Raw genomic sequence first — 16,865 nt, forward strand, 5'->3', positions numbered from 1 at the left:
ACCTGGGTTCGATTCCTGGGTTGGGAAGGTCCCCTGGAGAAGGGAAAGGCTACCCACTCCAGTATTCTGGCCTGGAGAATTCCATGGACAGCCCATGGGGTCTCAGAGTGGGACACAACTGAGCGACTTTCACTTTTGTCTTAAGCCATTGGTGTGCTGGGGCCCCTGGGACTGGGTTTTGAGAGCTGACTCTTAAATTTTCAGGGAATTTTTGAGCTGATTGATGAAAACTTGGAAAACATCATGGTGAGAAAATGTGCACCACAGAAACTGGCAAATACTGTAAATCATGGTATCTCCTCTACCTTGTAAAGCAGGTTGTCAAATATTTACCTATCTCCACTGCTTTAAGTCCTATCTAGCCGATTGGTTAGCTGGGGATAGTACGACATGAGAGGACAGTATTACATACTATTAATGGACAGAGTTATGTACTATTAATGAGGCTGCTGAGATTCACCTCTGAGTGTGTGGAACAGCAGTTGTCAAAGAGTCTGCTGAGCTAGCACCCAATAGCTTGTGCGTAGACTCTGCGACAGGAGCTCACTTTACATCCCCTGGATGTGTCCTACAATTATTCCACATGCTGTGTCTAAAATCACAATCTTTCTCCACTTCTCTTTCACAACCCTACTCATCCTTTAAAGGTGAATCTGTTTGGGACCCAACAGATGACCGCTTTTATCTTTGTTTAATTGGTGTGTGTGTGTTAGTCACTCAGTCGTGTCTGACTCTTTGTTTAAATGGTAGCTTTCAATATGTTTTTAAACAAACCTTTACTTGAAATAACATAAAGTACACAAATCATATAATAATGTCCTCTCAAAGTGAACATACCTGTTATAGCTACCGCCTCATTCAAAATACAGAGCCTTACCTAAAAGCACATGTTCTTTCCTGTGTCCTGTCCTGACAGCCCAAGTCTTCGTATTTGACTTACTTTTCTTCCTGCACTGGTCATCTGTTTCCTTCTGATGGGTTTTCTGAAAGTAAAACAACTTTAATTGCCATTTAAACAAGAGAGAATTCAGGACTTGAAAATTAAAAGGATGCATGTTACAACAATTACTGTTACACTTATCTAAAAATAAGGTACATACCACGGCTGGGCAAGCTGTGGGCACACACCTGCCCAGCCCTCATCTGCCAGGTTACAGGTGTGATGGGTCCACTTTTCCAAAGCAGAGCCTCAAAAGAGAAATCAGAGAATGGTTTCTACTTTTGATGACACCTGTATTCACAGAGAGAGGGACTCTCCACATTTCCTGTTATATCAAATTCAAAGCATTAAAGCATGAATATGGGCTTTTGCCATAATGCAGGGACAATCCAGAGAGGACTCAGAATATACATAAGAGGGATACTATCCAAGAGGAAGAAGAAAAGCCCTCTGGCTTAGTGGAAACAAAGAATCAGATATGCCTCTGTCTCAAAATCTCATGGAGACAGTGTTGAAGAGAAAGTTGAGAGCAAAGTAGCTTTTCTAAATTATTGGAAAAGACAGTTCTTTAGAATGCTCTCTCTCTCCCAATATGGGGGTGACCCCAACAGAATAAAACACGGTGACGTGTTATAATTAGAGGAAAGAGCTGAGTCATTATTCCTGACTTGCTCTCAGCTCTTATGTTTAGTTCAAGACACAGAACATTCTCACATGCTCTGGGGAACTTGAGAGCAAGGAGAGACCCCTGTAAAGGCAACAGAATACAGAGATGAAGGGGATGGCTGAGACTTAGGGGGTGTGATTGCATCATCAAAAGAGAAATTAAAGACTCTAGCTACAGACATTGGGTTTCCCAGGTGGTTCAGTGGTTAAGAGTCCACCGTCCAACACAGGAGTTGAAAGCTCGAGAAGATCCCCTGAAGAAGGAAATAGCAACCCACTCCAGTATTCTTGCCTGGGAAATTTCATGGACAGAGGAGCCTGGGAAATCTCACGGACAGAGAAGCCTGGTGGGCTACAAGTCCATAGGAGTCGCAGGAGAGTTGGGCATGACTTGGGACTAAACGATAACAAGAAGATATAGACACCAGTGTGACAGACCCAGAAGCCAACATCAGACATCCTGAAGAAAGGATAGCTAAGAATATAAAAAATAAAATTTGAATGCAAACACTCTCTCTCTCAATGCCTTTAGGGCATATAACCCCTCCTCCCACTCTCATTATGAATCCACCTGGTAGATTGAATAGAATGAGAAAAAGACAATCTGCAAGGCACAGCATTTATTTGAAAGAGATTTATCAAAAAAGAAATGGAAGTACCATCACTTGTCAAGGTAAAGACTTTCCCTGCTACATACTGGGTTGGCGGCTCAAGAAGAATCCTCAATTAAAGATAAAAATTTAAACTACATTTGCCTTGTAAAATAGGTGTAAATGTGCCATCTTCTCATTTTACCACAAAAGAAGCCAGCCTGAAGGCAAACAGCAGAGTGACGAGAAGAAAAACAGAAGAGCTCTGCCTGATCAAAACTTGCAAGTTACCTGCTGAACCCCTGGGTTAATGAGCTAATCAACTTCTCTTTTTGCTATATCCAGTTTGTGTGTGGTTCTCTATTACTTACAATCTTTACTAGGTTTAAAATAAGCAATTTATTAATAAATCAGCCAGTAAATTGAAGTTGGGAATTGAACATAAGATGTCTAACATCTTAAACTGGACTCTTGATCACTGTACCATAATACAAAACTCAAATGTTATTCCCTCTGCTGCAACCGTATCCACTTGTTACTTAAGGACTGGTCCAAGGACCGGCAGAATTGGTGTCACCTGGGAGCTTGTTAGGAGAGTCAATCTTAGGGCCCTACCTACCCCAGACCTACTGAATCAGAATCTACATTTTTAACAATATTCCCAGGTGATTTGTAGGTACATTAAAGTTTGAGAAATACTGTTTTACATCATTCTTTTCTTTGGGTTTGTACAGCATGTTCCTTATTCATTGCTAATTACCTAGTCTTCTATCTCCTCACCAAACCTGTGATACCCTTGAAGACAAGAAATATGTATTACTATTTTTAATATTCTAAGCACTTGTGATGAAGACTGCTAGTCATCCACCAAAATTATTCTATCAGTCTCACTGGTACACTGCTAATCTGTATTTGCCAGCCTGCTTTGTGGCTAGATGTGAACTGATGATGAAATTCTCTATGCAACATAACCAGAAATACTGTGTACCACCATACTGGACCCAGATCTCAAGACCGTGGGGATGCTCCCTCCTTTTCCCCTTTCCTGTGACTTGAATCCCACTTGGACATCAGTCTTGATTATGCAACAAGATACTGGAGAATTACAGGATGAGTATCTCGAAGGTACCTAGATCTCTGAATAATTGTGTTGAGCAGAGCAAACCTAACAAACTAAATCACCTGTAATAGATACACAAGTAAGAAATAATTGCCTTTGTTCTCTAGGTCACTAATTTATGGCAGAGGCTTTTTGATATGGTGCCCTAGTCTATCCTAAATAACTCACCACTCCATCTTTTTAAAATAATTCTTTGTTGCTACACTGGCTTCTCTCGAGTTGCATCGAGTAGGGGCTACTCTATAGCTGTGGTACTTCGACTTCTTACTGAAGTGGCTTCTCTTGCTGCGGGGCCCTGGCTCTAGGGTGTGTGGGCTTCAGTAGTGGCAGCTCCTGGGCTCTACAGTGAAGGCTCAATGGTTGCAGCGCAGAGGCTTAGTTGCTCCACCGCATATGGGATCTTCCGGGATCAGGGATCAAACCCGTGTTTCCTGTATGCACAGGTAGATTCTTTACCACTGAGCCATCAGGGAAGCCACCACTCCATCTTATAATAGACCTCAGCTTATAATAATTCCCTTTGTTGGGGGAGAATGGCCTCAGATACACACAGACAAGTAAGCCCTCAGCAGCGATTTCTGCACTATATGATCCCAGCCATAGCTGACTGATCCAAGAGTAAATCCCATATCCAAACTGCACCACTTGAATTTTCCCTCCAAGAGATTTCCATTTCTGAACTGAGGTTGAGAAAAACTGGAGCTGAGTCAAGTTCATTAACAAGGATTTAAAGCCGCACTGCACAATACAGAGCCACAGCCACACATAGCTATTTGAATTGAATCAAAAAAAATTCAGGGTCTCAGTTGCACTAGCTTCATTGTATGTTCTTATGTCCTGACATGTAATACTTTAGATCTGCATAAAACTCACATTATCAGGAGGGTTGTTCAGAGTCCCAGAATTTCATTTTGGCAGTGTGGTCTACGTTGCCATCAGAAAACCAAACCAAAACTAAGTTACTGGTGCTCTACATTTTGAAATCAACTGGAGTTTTAATGCAGTAGACTGTTTTGGACATGTTTAATATGTTGATTTTAGACTTTATCAAGTGTGTTTGCAAAAGAGGAAAATAAAGATTTATTGCCAGAATCATCAGTTTTTGTAGTTCTTGTTCAGGTGCTCAGTCGTGTCCAACTCTTTGTGACCCCATAGACTGTAGCAGGCCAGGCTTCCCTGTCCTTCACCAACTCCTGGAGCTTGCCCAAACTCATGTCCATTGAATCGGTGATGCCATCCAACCATCTGATCCTCTGCTGTCCCCTTCTCCTCCTGCTTCAATCTTTCCCAGCATCAGGGTCTTTTCAAATGAGTCAGTTCTTTGCATCAGGTGGCCAAAGGATTGGAGTTTTAGCTTCAGCATCAGTCTTTCCAATGAATATTCAGGACTGATTTCCTTTAGGATGGATTGGTTGGATCTCCTTACAGTCCAAGGGACTCTCAAGAGTCTTCTCCAACACCGCAGTTCAAAAGCATCAAGAAGGGACGCAGGCGGGGAGGCAGCGGAGGCGCAGGACCGCTGGGAGGACGAGGGCGGGAACCCCGGGAGACCCGGCGGAGAGAAGGATTGGGGAACGCCTCCAGCCTCCCGCCCGCGCTCCCAGCCGGCTCGGAGCAGGCGCACTGGCGGCGCTCGCCCGCGTCCCTTCCCCGCCCTCCACCGTCGCCAAGGCGCAGGCTCGCGTCGGGGCGGGCAGCTCCGCCCGTCTCTGTCGCCCTCCTTCGTCTCAGCCGCGTCGCGCCTTCCCAGCCCCGGACGGGCCAGGCCCTGGCGGAGGTAACTGCCCGCAGACTCCCGTCTTGCATGGCCCCAGCCTCCTGCGCTCGCCCTCCGGCCCGCGGCGTCCTCGGGCTCCTCCGCCCCCTCACGCTCTCGAGTCTTGGCTCGCCCGCGACCTCCCAGCCCCGCCATCCCCCGCCGCACCCAGCCCCCCTACCCGGTCTCCCGGCGTCGTCCTCCCGCCGCAGCATCCTCGGCCTCACGGAGGCGCGGGGTCGCCCTCGGCTGGCTGGGAACGAAGTCCGGTTCGGGCTCGACCTCGGCCTCGGCCCGGTGTCCTCTAGCTCCTGCCCGGTCCCCGGTGGGCGCCGCGGTGGCAGCTCTCGGGGGTGGAGGACGGCGTTGCCCCGCACGGTCCGGTAGGGGATCTCAGAGGGGTCCCTGGGATGCCTCATGCGGGGTGGTCGTGGGCCAGCTCCTGTGTGTGACATTGGTGGGCGATGAGTTGAGCGCGGAGGAATGGGCGTGTTTTCTCAGGCTCGTCTGTGGTGGAAACCACCGAACAACTTGGATTATTCCTCTGGAAATTGCTTTTGCCAGTGTTTTAAATTAAGATGTAGGGGGGCGGCGGTGGAGGGAAGGTAAAACTTAACCTGTTTCTCCTCCTCACATATTTTGTGTGGTCGAGTTTATCTGTCGTCCATTAACTAATTTGACATGTTTCATGGTGTTTATTAGTATCCATCTGTAGGCTTCCCAGGTGGCGCTAGTGGTAAAGAACCCTCCGGCCCATGCAGGAGACATAAGAGACCCAAGTTTGATCCCTGGGGTGGGAAGATCCCCCGGAGGAGGGAATGGCAACCCTCTCCAGTATTCTTGCCTGGAAAATCCCATGGACAGAGGAGCCTCCCGGGCTACAGTCCATGGGCTCGCAAAGAGTCAGACAGAACTGAGCTTCCAAGCACACATATCTGTAGGAACCATTAGTGATTTTAGTGCCTGTCGGTATACGGCTCAGATAACCTTCGCTCTATAACAGGAGGTGATTTTCAGAGCTTTAAGACACAGAAGACCATCCATCATCAAATTCTGTAGGGCTGTCTGTACATCTTGAAATGATTAGCTAGTTTTTTATCCTTTACTTTTTGCCGCGCAGCCTGCAGTGTCTTAGACTCCTCCCCCACCCGCCCCCCTGCCCGCATCATACTTGTGGCCCATGCAAGACAACCATCAAAATCAGAAAATCAACGTTCATCTGTTACAACCATCTAATCCTCAGTTTCTCTTTCTATTCAGGTTTTTCCATTTCTCCCATATTGTCCTTTATAGTGCAAACATAAAGTTTACAAATTACTGACTTCATGTAGTTGTCTGGTTTTTCTCTTTGGGACTAGTTTTTCAGTCTTTTCCCAACTTTCATAACCTTAAAACTTTTAAAGGTTACAGATCAGTTATTTTGTAAAATATCCCTTGGTTTGGGTTTGCCTGATATTTACTTGTGATTAGATTCAGGTTATGTTACTTTGTACATATGTCATCACAGATGTTTTTCTCCTTTTAACTGTTAAGTGGCAGGTGATTTCCTTTTGTCCCATTCTGATTATTTTCATTTTTATCCTTAGGTACAATGGAATCTGCCCAGTTTCTTCATTGTGAAGTGACTCTTTTGTCTTTTGTAATTAATCAGTATTTTATAGGGAGATATTTTGAAACAATGTAAATATACCATTTTGTATCAAATGGTCAATTTAATGTTACTTTTTTATGATGATATGGATTCATGGTTTCCTGTTTTAGTCCATGGATTTTTAAATCCATTACTGTAATTTGTTCTGATGCTCCAAGTGTCCTCACTTTGTTCTATGGGATCCCTTTCATTATGGCTTCTGTGTCCTCACTTTTCTTGGCTCCAAATCACTGTGTCAGATTCTCCCACTGTGTGATCATCCTCCCAGGATTCACTCAAGAATGGACCATTCACCCAAGATTATGCTCCTGTCACCCCAGTAGGGCTCTGACAAACGGGTCATGGCCTCTATTGAAACCATCCCCATACCCAGCATGGAGACTTGCTGGACATCTTTACATCATACTATTTCAGGGCTTCACTTCTATGTTGTCTAGTTTGGACGTTCTTAGAGCTCTGTGGCTTAGGGCAGTTTGACTGCTTATGTGGTGATTGAAGGCTTCAACAGTAATTATTCCAGGGAATAAGGTAGAAGGTGTGGGGCGTCCTAGATGGCTCAGAGATTAAGAATCTGCCTGCCAATGTAGGAGACACAGGAGATGTGGGGTCGATCCCTGTGTTGGGAAGATCCCCTGAAGGAGGAAATGGTAACCCACTCCAGTCTTCTTGCCTGGAAAATCCCATGGACAGAAGAGCCTGACGGACTATAGTCGGCCAGGCTATAGAGGTTGCAAAGAGTCAGACACAAGTGAGCTAATAAGCGCACACAGACACAAGGTAGAAGATGTATTGCCTTGTATGAGCTAGCCTTGTGAAATGCATAGCCTCACTTCCATTTTAGTCTTGGTCAAAGTAGTAAAAAACCACCCAATTTCAAGGGATGAGGCATAGACCAGAGCTCTCAATGAGAGAGAGGAGTGTTAAAGTCATAGTGTAAGAAGAGCATATGGGGTAGGGGGTATTTTTGTGGTCGTCGTTGGAAAGATGAGAAAGTAATCACATAGAAACTATATTGTCAAGATATTCTCCAAATTTGTGTTTATTTTCATAGTCTGAGGAATAACTTGTCAAAAAAGCAAACACGTTTTGCCTAACTATTCAAGATTAGATACTGAATAAGGTATCAGCGTTTTACCTTTAAAAGAGAGTTAACTTGAGCTAATGAAAAAGTCATTTACTAAAACTTTATGAAAACTCTTAAGATCTTCAGTAAATATTATGTGTTCTTATCATTTTTTTATAGCATCTTGTGACTTTTGACTTAATTGTTCTTTGATATCTTAACAAGCATGGAGATAAGATTAGAAGTTTTGACTTCAACTAGTATCAAGCAGAAAAAACCCTGGCCACGAGTCTCCTGGTTGGGACAGGTAAGTTTTTCTTCAGTTGGACAGTATCAGTTGTAATATGTGTTAAATGTGTGCTTTGCCTCTGAGATCAAAGAATAACCTTTAAAAAATAAAATAGCTTCTACAGAAGGATCACTTGCCCACTGAGCAGGATTTTGTGTATTTGTATGGTAGGAGGCTGGCAGAGATGAGGAGGGAACCTCAGTCTTTCTGTGGTCTGATAACATTCGTCAACCTCTCTCATCACTCTCTTGCTCCTTTTCTCCATCACCTGCTTCATCTTCTTCACAATCCTTTGTTGCTTTGCTCTTGGAGTCCTGGGATGGTATATCATCCTCACTCTCATCTTCTGGGCTCTCCTGGGAATTCTGGGACACAGTTTCTTCACCCTTATCAAGTCCCAGTTTTTGAGATTGCCCAGCCAGAAAGCCTTTCTGCAGTTATTGAAAATGAGCATGGCTTTTGCATCTACAGGGTCTTTTTTGAGCAGAGGCACATGTTTGGGGAGTTTCATGTCCTGGTGAATCTTGGAATTCCCACGCAGGTGATGAAGCAGCCTCATTTCTAACTGGAAGGTTTCCAGTAAGCTGAGCATTTTCTGGATGTTTTCTAAAACTGAAGTCTAGGAGCACATGCTACTGCTTCAGAAATGAGAAGCCATGTTTATTTAAGTAAATAATTTAAAACTTGCCCATACTGCTCTTCAGATCGATGAGCTAACAGCAAATAACTCAGTTTGGGCTAGCAGAATTGGAAGACACTCCTATCATTTTAAACTTCAAATAAATCTCAGTGTGGCTACTAGGTCATACTACCTAATTCTAATAAGAGGTACTTTTAAGATAGAATGAAAAAATTTTCGGGTTACATAATTAGCCTTATTGTTGGGACTTCTCTGATGGTCAAGTGATCAATAATCTGCTTTCCAATGCAGGGGATGTGGATTCGAGCCCTGGTCAGGGAACTAAGATCCCACTTGCCACTGGGCAGCTAAGCCCCCGCGCCACAACTAGAGAAGCCCTTGAGCCACAGTGAAGACCCAGCACAGCCAATAAATAAATAAAACTGCTTTTTAAAAATGCCCTTATTGTTCATTTTATGATGTGTAGTACAAATATACCATCTTTCTTAGATGTCACTTTCTTTTCCTTTCTGTGATAACTTAGGTAGGAGGTTGAATTAACTTCTGGCATCTCTTAAGTTTCTCACATATTTCTTCTCCTAGGAAAATGAAGCTGTTTTTCTTTTGGATGATAAATTCATAAATGAAATTAATTTGCTCTCAGGAAGGACAAAGAAGAAAATTCCCAGTCTTCAGCCTTTGTTGAAGGATGTTATACTCCTAACAACCTCCAGTAATGGTTAAGTAGTACTGATATTGTCAAAAGGCTAGATTAACTGTATTTTTAAAAATAATTTTGGGGGTAATATTAAGGGAAATGTTAGGCTGTAAGCATTGTATTTCTGTTTTGTAAACAGATGCCTGGCTGGCTGGGGTACTCACTACAGGGGAAGTTTTCCTCTGGAACAAAGATCAAGATTGTTTGAAAACCATACAAGCAACTGAAAAGCCTAAGGAAATGATTAAAGCTGCAGTAGGTGGGAGTTTTTTTATTTGTTTAAATTGATTTAACTTGATATATAGGAGGAAAAGAAATATGCCTCTGCTTGTGTAAATATCTGTATATATTTCCATGTATATGTAAGTATTTTTTGATGTTGGTTATTTGTAACACTAAGGTTCATCTTGAGGAAGAAAAATCTGGCATGCCTAACATGTCTGTGATAGCAGTGGGTTCCTAATATCACACATGAGTACATAATAACTGTTAGTATTATTTGTACTTTTAATTTATTATTAATGTCTTAGTTTTGCTTTCTGAATGGAAACCTCATTTAGGCTCCTTGTTGTCAGAATAGATAAAATTTGTACTTTTCTGCAGGAATTCCGACTTCAGAGGTTTAGTAACTTTTTTGTTTTTTTTTTTTTAGCAAGCTCTTTGAGACTGTACTTGTATGTATCTGGCAATGGGAAAAGAGTTCTGCTTATAACTCCTTCTGGACGCATATTCCTTTGGGAACATTTGGAATTCAAGAATGTCTTATCTTCTAAAAGCCTTTCCTTGGTGGGCCAGTGGTCCCAGATCATGCCTGAAGAAGCAATTCCTTTACCTTCCACTGAAGATAAAGAAGCCGTAGTGCATGCTGTTTTTATAAAAAATGAGGTAAAGTCCAAATCAGACAGGGTGTTCTTGAAGTGGAGACCTCAGACTCTAAGAGCAGACACTTTCTGGGAAGCTGTTGAGCAGAGTGTGTAATGATAGCTGTATATCTCCTGTCATCATTAATTGTAGTAATGGTGAAATTATCGTGGAAAAGGTATTTTTACATTTCTTGGTCCCATTTTAAAAGAGTTTATTAAAAGTGGTTTGAACTTAGAGCTTCCTTGGTCTTTCCCTAGTTTTACTTTTCCTTAGTTTTAGAATATAACTAGCTTTGTAATAAAAAAGAAACTAGAATTGGTGATATTAAGTAAGCCATTCCCAGTAAATAACGCATTTGTTAACTAAGAGACATGTGAAATAGCTGTACGATACTCTTTGTATGTGTTGACCAATATATTATTACCCAATTTGCTATTGTTAAAAATTGCATTTTGAACTTTTGTTGTTTACCTCATGAATAGTGCCCTAGTTTAAATAATATGCAACCATAAAAGAAGAGAAAAATAAATATATAAGAATATTCCCAGTTATATAGCCAGAGTAAATGGCAATGTTTTCTTAAGAGAGTAACTACACCTTGATTTCCCACTTGAGATATGCCTCTGGCTCAGAAATAAATTTCTTAGTGTTTAGCTTAGTGTTAAGCTATATGTTAAGAATAAAAGTATAAGCACGTTCTTGATAAGTTTCATTTATCTTACTTATGAGAAAATGTGGGGCTGTTTTTTTTCTTGTTTTTCTGTTCTTTCAGGGATTAGTTTATTTTTTGTTTTCCTTGCTGGTTTTTTATTTTAAACATAGCAGTGTGTACATGTTAATCCCAAACTCCCTAACTATCCCATCATTCTTCCCCCTGGTAACCATAAATTCATTCTCTTAAGTCTGTGAATCTGTTTTATAAACAAGTTCATTTGTATCACTTTTTTTTAGATTCCACATATAAGCGATATCATGTGATATTCCTCTTTCTCTGTCTGACTTCACTCAGTACGACAGTTTCTAGATCCTCTTGATTTATTTTCAGATTTATTATATACTAAAGTATGTGAAATTTATCTACAGTTATTTGGAGACTGCTGCTTGTGTTCATTTACTTTCTATTCCGGGGAATGCCTGAAGTTAACATTTCTAGCAATTCGGTGGCATGAAAGTGTATTTACACCTGTAAGGTGAGGTAAATGTTTCCTTCTTCTTTGTTTTCTATCTTTTTTTTTTTTTTTTTTTTTTTTACTATTCTGAACAGCACATGGAATCTTCTTAGTTCCCCCACAAGGAATTGAACCCTCAGCCCCTGCATTGCAAGTGCAGAGTTGTAACCACTGGACTGCCAGGGGAGTTCTTCTGTCCCTTTTGAAATATTATTATGATATCTTTTGGCCCATAAATACATAATAAGATCAGTAAATGAAGTGTGAGCATCGACCTCTGAGATTTTACAAATTGTTTCTCCCTATAAGTATTGTTCTGTTTCTTTACTTTTCATTTTACATGTTTATTACAGAAAGTTTTTCTTGTTTTTATTTTGTTTCCCTTCTTGGAATTGAGAACACATAAAAGGTAAGGCTGTCTGTGGTCTTGTCTTAAGACTATAAAAAACTCCTTTGAAAACTAATTCAATTGAATTAAAAAAAAAAGAAAACTAATTCAATTGAATTTTGAAAAGGACATAACTTACTTGAATTTACTACCATACCTTTTAAATTCTCATTTTTTTTAATTAAAAATAGTTTTATTTATTTTAAAAAGCCCAATGAAATAGAAAGAATGCATTTAAAAGCATATAATGACAAGATTTACTAAAATAGTGAGATTTTTTTTTTTCTGTTTATTTTCTTTATTTTTTAAGTTAGCAGTACTTTATTCAGGTGTAATTTATATAAAGTAAAATGAACAAATTTTAAATGTACAACTAGGTGTTGGTGGTTTAGTTGCTAAATTGTGTCTGACTCTTTCGAACCCATGGACTGTAGCCTGCTAGGCTCCTCTGTCCATGGGATTCTCCAGGCAAGAGTACTGGAATGAGTTGACATTCCCTTCTCCAGGGGATATTCCTGACCCAAGAATCAAACCTGGGTCTCCTGCACTGCAGGCATATTCTTTACCCACTGAGCTAAGAGGGAAGCCCCAAAATATTTGTAATAATGTAGAAATACATGTATCTAAACTTTTGGTAGATGCCGATGTGTTTGGGGTTGGCTGTAGGGCATGCTGTTACGACAAAACTCTGTATGGACCTACCTTGTTTAGTTAGCAGTTGTTCTTTTGTGCCCTGGATAAAACTTGTGAGCAGTTGCTAAGAGACCCGAAATATATATGCATATGAAGGAATTTAGCTGGACCCTTCAATTTTCTGTAATGAAATATGTATTAATATAAAAAAGTTACTATACTTCCTGTTTTCCATTATTTCATTCCTTTCTTAGATCACTGCCATATTGTGTTCAGTGGGCTCAGCAGGATTGCCTTCTGCGCAGTCTGATCCCTAAATGTGAATCAGTGAAGTCAAGGGGAGCTCTGATTTCTGCATTTTCAAGAGATGGACTTAACCTGGCAGTAACGCTTAATCAGAAAGACCCAAAGGTCAGTAAATGTAATCTGTTTTGGGAGTAAGCTGTAAAAGAGAGTTTAGTTCAGTTTAGAGATTTTTTTTCCCCCTTGAATATAGTTTGTTTTTTCTTAATACTACTTTATGTTCTTTAAATTGGTGTTTCCTAATCCAACTTGACTTTGTAAATTGGTAACATTATTTACGTTAGGTGCCGTAATTTTTGAAATTTGACCTTCAGAAGTGAGAAGAGGATAATGTAAAAGGTGTGAAGTAATTAGCCTCCAACTAATAAAAAAATAAAAAAAAATAAAAAATAAAAGTTATTATATGAAAAAAAAAGATAATGTAAAAGGAAGAAAGAGGGACAAAGTGATAACTGATATTCTTAAAATATAGTATAAAAGGGAGAAGAGTTATAGGTGATTGGTATTGTCTTGCCAGTTGGGAAAGACGAGATAGTTCATTGATAAAATAGATCTCTAGGTCTTCAGAAATATACATAAAATGATTTTAATTGTTTTGTTGTCTTTTTTTTCTCTTTCTAGGCAACTCAGGTATTATTTATAAACACACTGAATTTTGTTACTGTCTATGGTAGCCTTAAAGGATGTAGTAATAAGAATCCTGTGGTTCCAGCCACTCTTGTCAGGTAAGGATTCTTTTTTATTTCTAAATAGTGTTTTTTAAAAAATTTTTTTAATAGTTTAATAAGTTTAAGGCTTTGATCAGTAGTGTCTAAATAGATATTTTCACAACAAATATTCTTAAAAAGAATTCTTTAAGAGATGGAAAATTCTTAAAGAGATGGAAATACCAGACCACCTTACCTGTCTCCTGAGAAACCTCTATGCAGGCCAAAAAGCAACAGTTAGAACTGGACATGGAACAATGGACTGGTTCAAAATTGGGGAAGGAGTACACCAAGGCTGTATATTGTCACCTTGCTTATTTAACTCATATGCAGAGTATATGCGAAATACCAGGCTGGGTGAAGCATAAGTTGAAATAAAGATTGCAGAGAGAAATATGAATAACCTCAGATATGTGGATGATACCACCCTTATGGCAGAAAGCAAAGAGGAACTAAAGAGCCTCTTGATGAAAGTGAAAGAGGAGAGTGAAAAAGCTGGCTTAAAACTCCACATTCAGAAAACTAAGATCATGGCATCTGGTCCCATCACTTCATGGCAAATTGATGGAGAAACAATGGAAACAGTGACACTATTTTCTTGGACTCCAAAATCACTGCGGATGGTGACTGCAGTGATGAAATTAAAAGCTTCCTGTTCCTTGGAAGAAAAGCCATGACCAGCCTAGACAGCATATTAAAAAGCAGCAACTTTACTTTGCTGACAAAGGTCCCTATAGTCAAAGCTATGGTTTTTCCAGTAGTCGTGTATGGATGTGAGAGTTGGAACGTAAAGAAGGCTGAGTGCCAAAGAATTGATGCTTTTGAACTGTGGTGTTGGAGTCCCTTGTACTGCAAGGACATCAAACCAGTCAATCCTAAAGGAAATCGATCCTGAATATTCATTAAAAGGACTGATGCTGAAGCTCAAATACTTTGGCCACGTGATGCAAAGACTTGACTCATTAGAAAAGACCCTGATGCCAGGAAAGATTGAAGGCAGGAGGAGAAGGGATTGACAGAGGATGAGATGGTTGGATGGCCTCACTGACTGAATGGACATGAATTTGAGCAAAATCCAGAAATGGTGAAGGACAGGGAAGCCTGGCGTGCCGCAGTCCATGGGGTCGCAAAGAGTTGGACGTGACTGAGAGACTGAACAACAACAGATAGATATTTAGATAGATAATGCAGCTTTCATCATGTGTGCTTGATGGACTTTAAAGTTTGTTTTATATGTTGGACACAACTGAGCAACTTCACTTTTCCCTAGAGAAGGAAATGGCAACCCACTCCAGCATTCTTGCCTAGAAAATCCCACGGACAGGGGAGCCTGGCAGGCTACTATCCATGGGGTTGCAAAGAGTTGGACACCACTGAGCAACTTCAGTTTACATAAGGAAAGCGTTCAGTTCTTTAAGGAAGGGTCTGATAGAGTGGAAGATACTTGAACACATTTTCTTTTCTCTTATTTCTTTCTGTGTTGTCTTAGGAAGAGTGGGATTATGATTAGGTTGAGAAATACTGGGCTTAGAGAGACTGCAATGAAGAATCCTGGGTTGGGAAGATCATTTTATATACTCAGGCTGAGGTGTTTTTAGCCTTTTAAATAAAGTTAGCATTCTCTGCATGTGGGTGGACAGCACTGTAAGTGGTGATTTTGGATGGCAAGGGACCTGTGCAAGATTATAGAGGAGGAAGATTTCCTCTTCCTCTTGAATCCTTCTAATTTCCTTTTCTGAACACTTCTCTGCTGTTCTCTGACTTTTCAGAGTTTTCTGGTTCATCCGGCCATACATTTTTATTTTCTTTCTCTTCCCCAAATTTCCTTTCTAGTCTCAGTTAAGTGGTCTGTTTGACTGAGGGTGTCCATCATATAAATGAGAAGGAGCTACTTTCTGTCCCCATGAAAGAAATATTAATATTTTCAGACAGTTAAGGAGTGGTAAAGATGGCTTTGGCAAGAGGGAATCTGCTCTTGAGTGGAGCTGTAGCAGGCTCCTGAGAGACAGGCATGGTATTGACCTTCAAATCTACTGGTAGATCTTAGTTATGGATATCACTAGGATTAGAAGTTGTTCTGGCTATAATGTAAGTGACTTAAAAGCTTTAGATTTTTAGGTAATATTTTCATCTTATGATTTGTTTATGAATGTAAGTAAATTTCTAATTGGTATGTTGTATGAACTAGATGTTTATGAGCAAACTCCTTTCTTCTTACTTATTTCCTGGGAAGTAAGATACACAAAATGTATGTGACATTTGCCTACTATTCATTCTTTTGCCCTTATTTTTGGAAGTATCTCACACCTTCTTGGCCATTATAAATTGTTAGAGACATTGTAGAGAGTCCTTTCTAAACATCTTGTTTTGCTTTTTCTAGGTCATACTGGGTAGGTGATGTCAGCTGGACTCACGATAGTCTTTTTCTGGCTTGTGTGTTAAAACGTGGCTCCCTGGTTTTATTGACCTGTCACGGTGAATTGCTAACATTAATTACATTTGGTTGCTCTATAGAATTTGGGCCAGCAGAATTTATTCCTCTTCACCCACTAATAACATATAGGTGAGATATTTGAATCATTTAATTTATTTACTGAAGTTTTTCTCTTTTGGTGTTACTTTACTGTGTATTTTTTTTTAAATATAATTTCATGTTTCAAACTGTCTTACTCTTTATTTGAGTCTGTCATCTCAATATCTCTTTCTTATTTATAGTTTTCTTCTATTTCTTTTTGTGGCTTAATCCTGGTGAAAATTTGACAATGTGACTATGTAAGTATATGTTATTTAAATATTTAATAGCACTAAAAAATGTAACTTCTTTGATATAAAAATTAATAAAAGCGTGATATGTCTTTTATTGTTTTAAAAGCAGAGCACTTAGATAAAAATTAACCTGGCATGTGGATGTATCTGGCATCCCAGATGGTAAAGAACCAGTCTGCCAGTGTAGGAATGTAAGAGACATGGATTTGATCCCAGGGTCAGGGAGATCCCCTGGAGGAGGGCATGGCCACCCACTCCAGTATTCTTGCCTGGAGGATCCCCATGGACAGAGGAGCCTGGCGGGCTACAGTCCATGGGGTCACAAAGAGTTGGACACGACTTAAGCAACTGAGCACCCATGGGTGTATCCCTTTTTTCCCAAAGGGAAAAAGGGGAAGGTTGTTGGAAATGGATAGTAGACTTTAGAATTCAGCCATATTTAAATTTTAAATTGTGAGGTCATGTAGCAGTTTGGCTTTGGAGTCATATCAAGAATCAAACCTTGGTTCTCCTACTTACTGGTTGTGTGACTTTGAGTAAGTTGCTCTTTGAGCCTCATTTTCTTTTACTCTGAAATGAAGACGGCAGTAATTGTCTCTTAGACATGAAGGAATGAAGCAAGA

General features: G+C 40.3%; 1 protein-coding gene across 10 annotated transcripts in view; it reads left to right on the top strand.

Moving 5' to 3' along the window:
- Positions 1-5,071: 5,071 nt before the first annotated feature.
- Positions 5,072-16,865, top strand: part of CPLANE1 (ciliogenesis and planar polarity effector complex subunit 1) — a 103,213-nt gene continuing 91,419 nt past the window's right edge. For 8 of the 10 annotated variants that reach the window (XR_009690580.1, XM_061129935.1, XM_061129931.1 and 5 more), the window contains exons 1-8: positions 7,677-8,093; positions 9,298-9,433; positions 9,552-9,671; positions 10,065-10,297; positions 11,360-11,466; positions 12,721-12,877; positions 13,391-13,494; positions 15,857-16,039. Coding sequence is in view for 9 of the 10 variants with exons in the window: in XM_061129935.1 (XP_060985918.1) it covers positions 8,013-8,093; positions 9,298-9,433; positions 9,552-9,671; positions 10,065-10,297; positions 11,360-11,466; positions 12,721-12,877; positions 13,391-13,494; positions 15,857-16,039 (1,121 nt within the window). In the remaining variant the exon portion in view is untranslated. Of the gene's footprint in view, positions 5,094-7,676; positions 8,094-9,297; positions 9,434-9,551; positions 9,672-10,064; positions 10,298-11,359; positions 11,467-12,720; positions 12,878-13,390; positions 13,495-15,856; positions 16,040-16,865 lie in introns of those variants that run through there. The other 2 variants (XM_061129929.1, XM_061129928.1) reach the window with 2 other exon arrangements.

The sequence above is a fragment of the Dama dama genome, chromosome 25 (genome assembly GCF_033118175.1).
Source record: "Dama dama isolate Ldn47 chromosome 25, ASM3311817v1, whole genome shotgun sequence".
Lineage (NCBI taxonomy): Eukaryota > Metazoa > Chordata > Mammalia > Artiodactyla > Cervidae > Dama > Dama dama.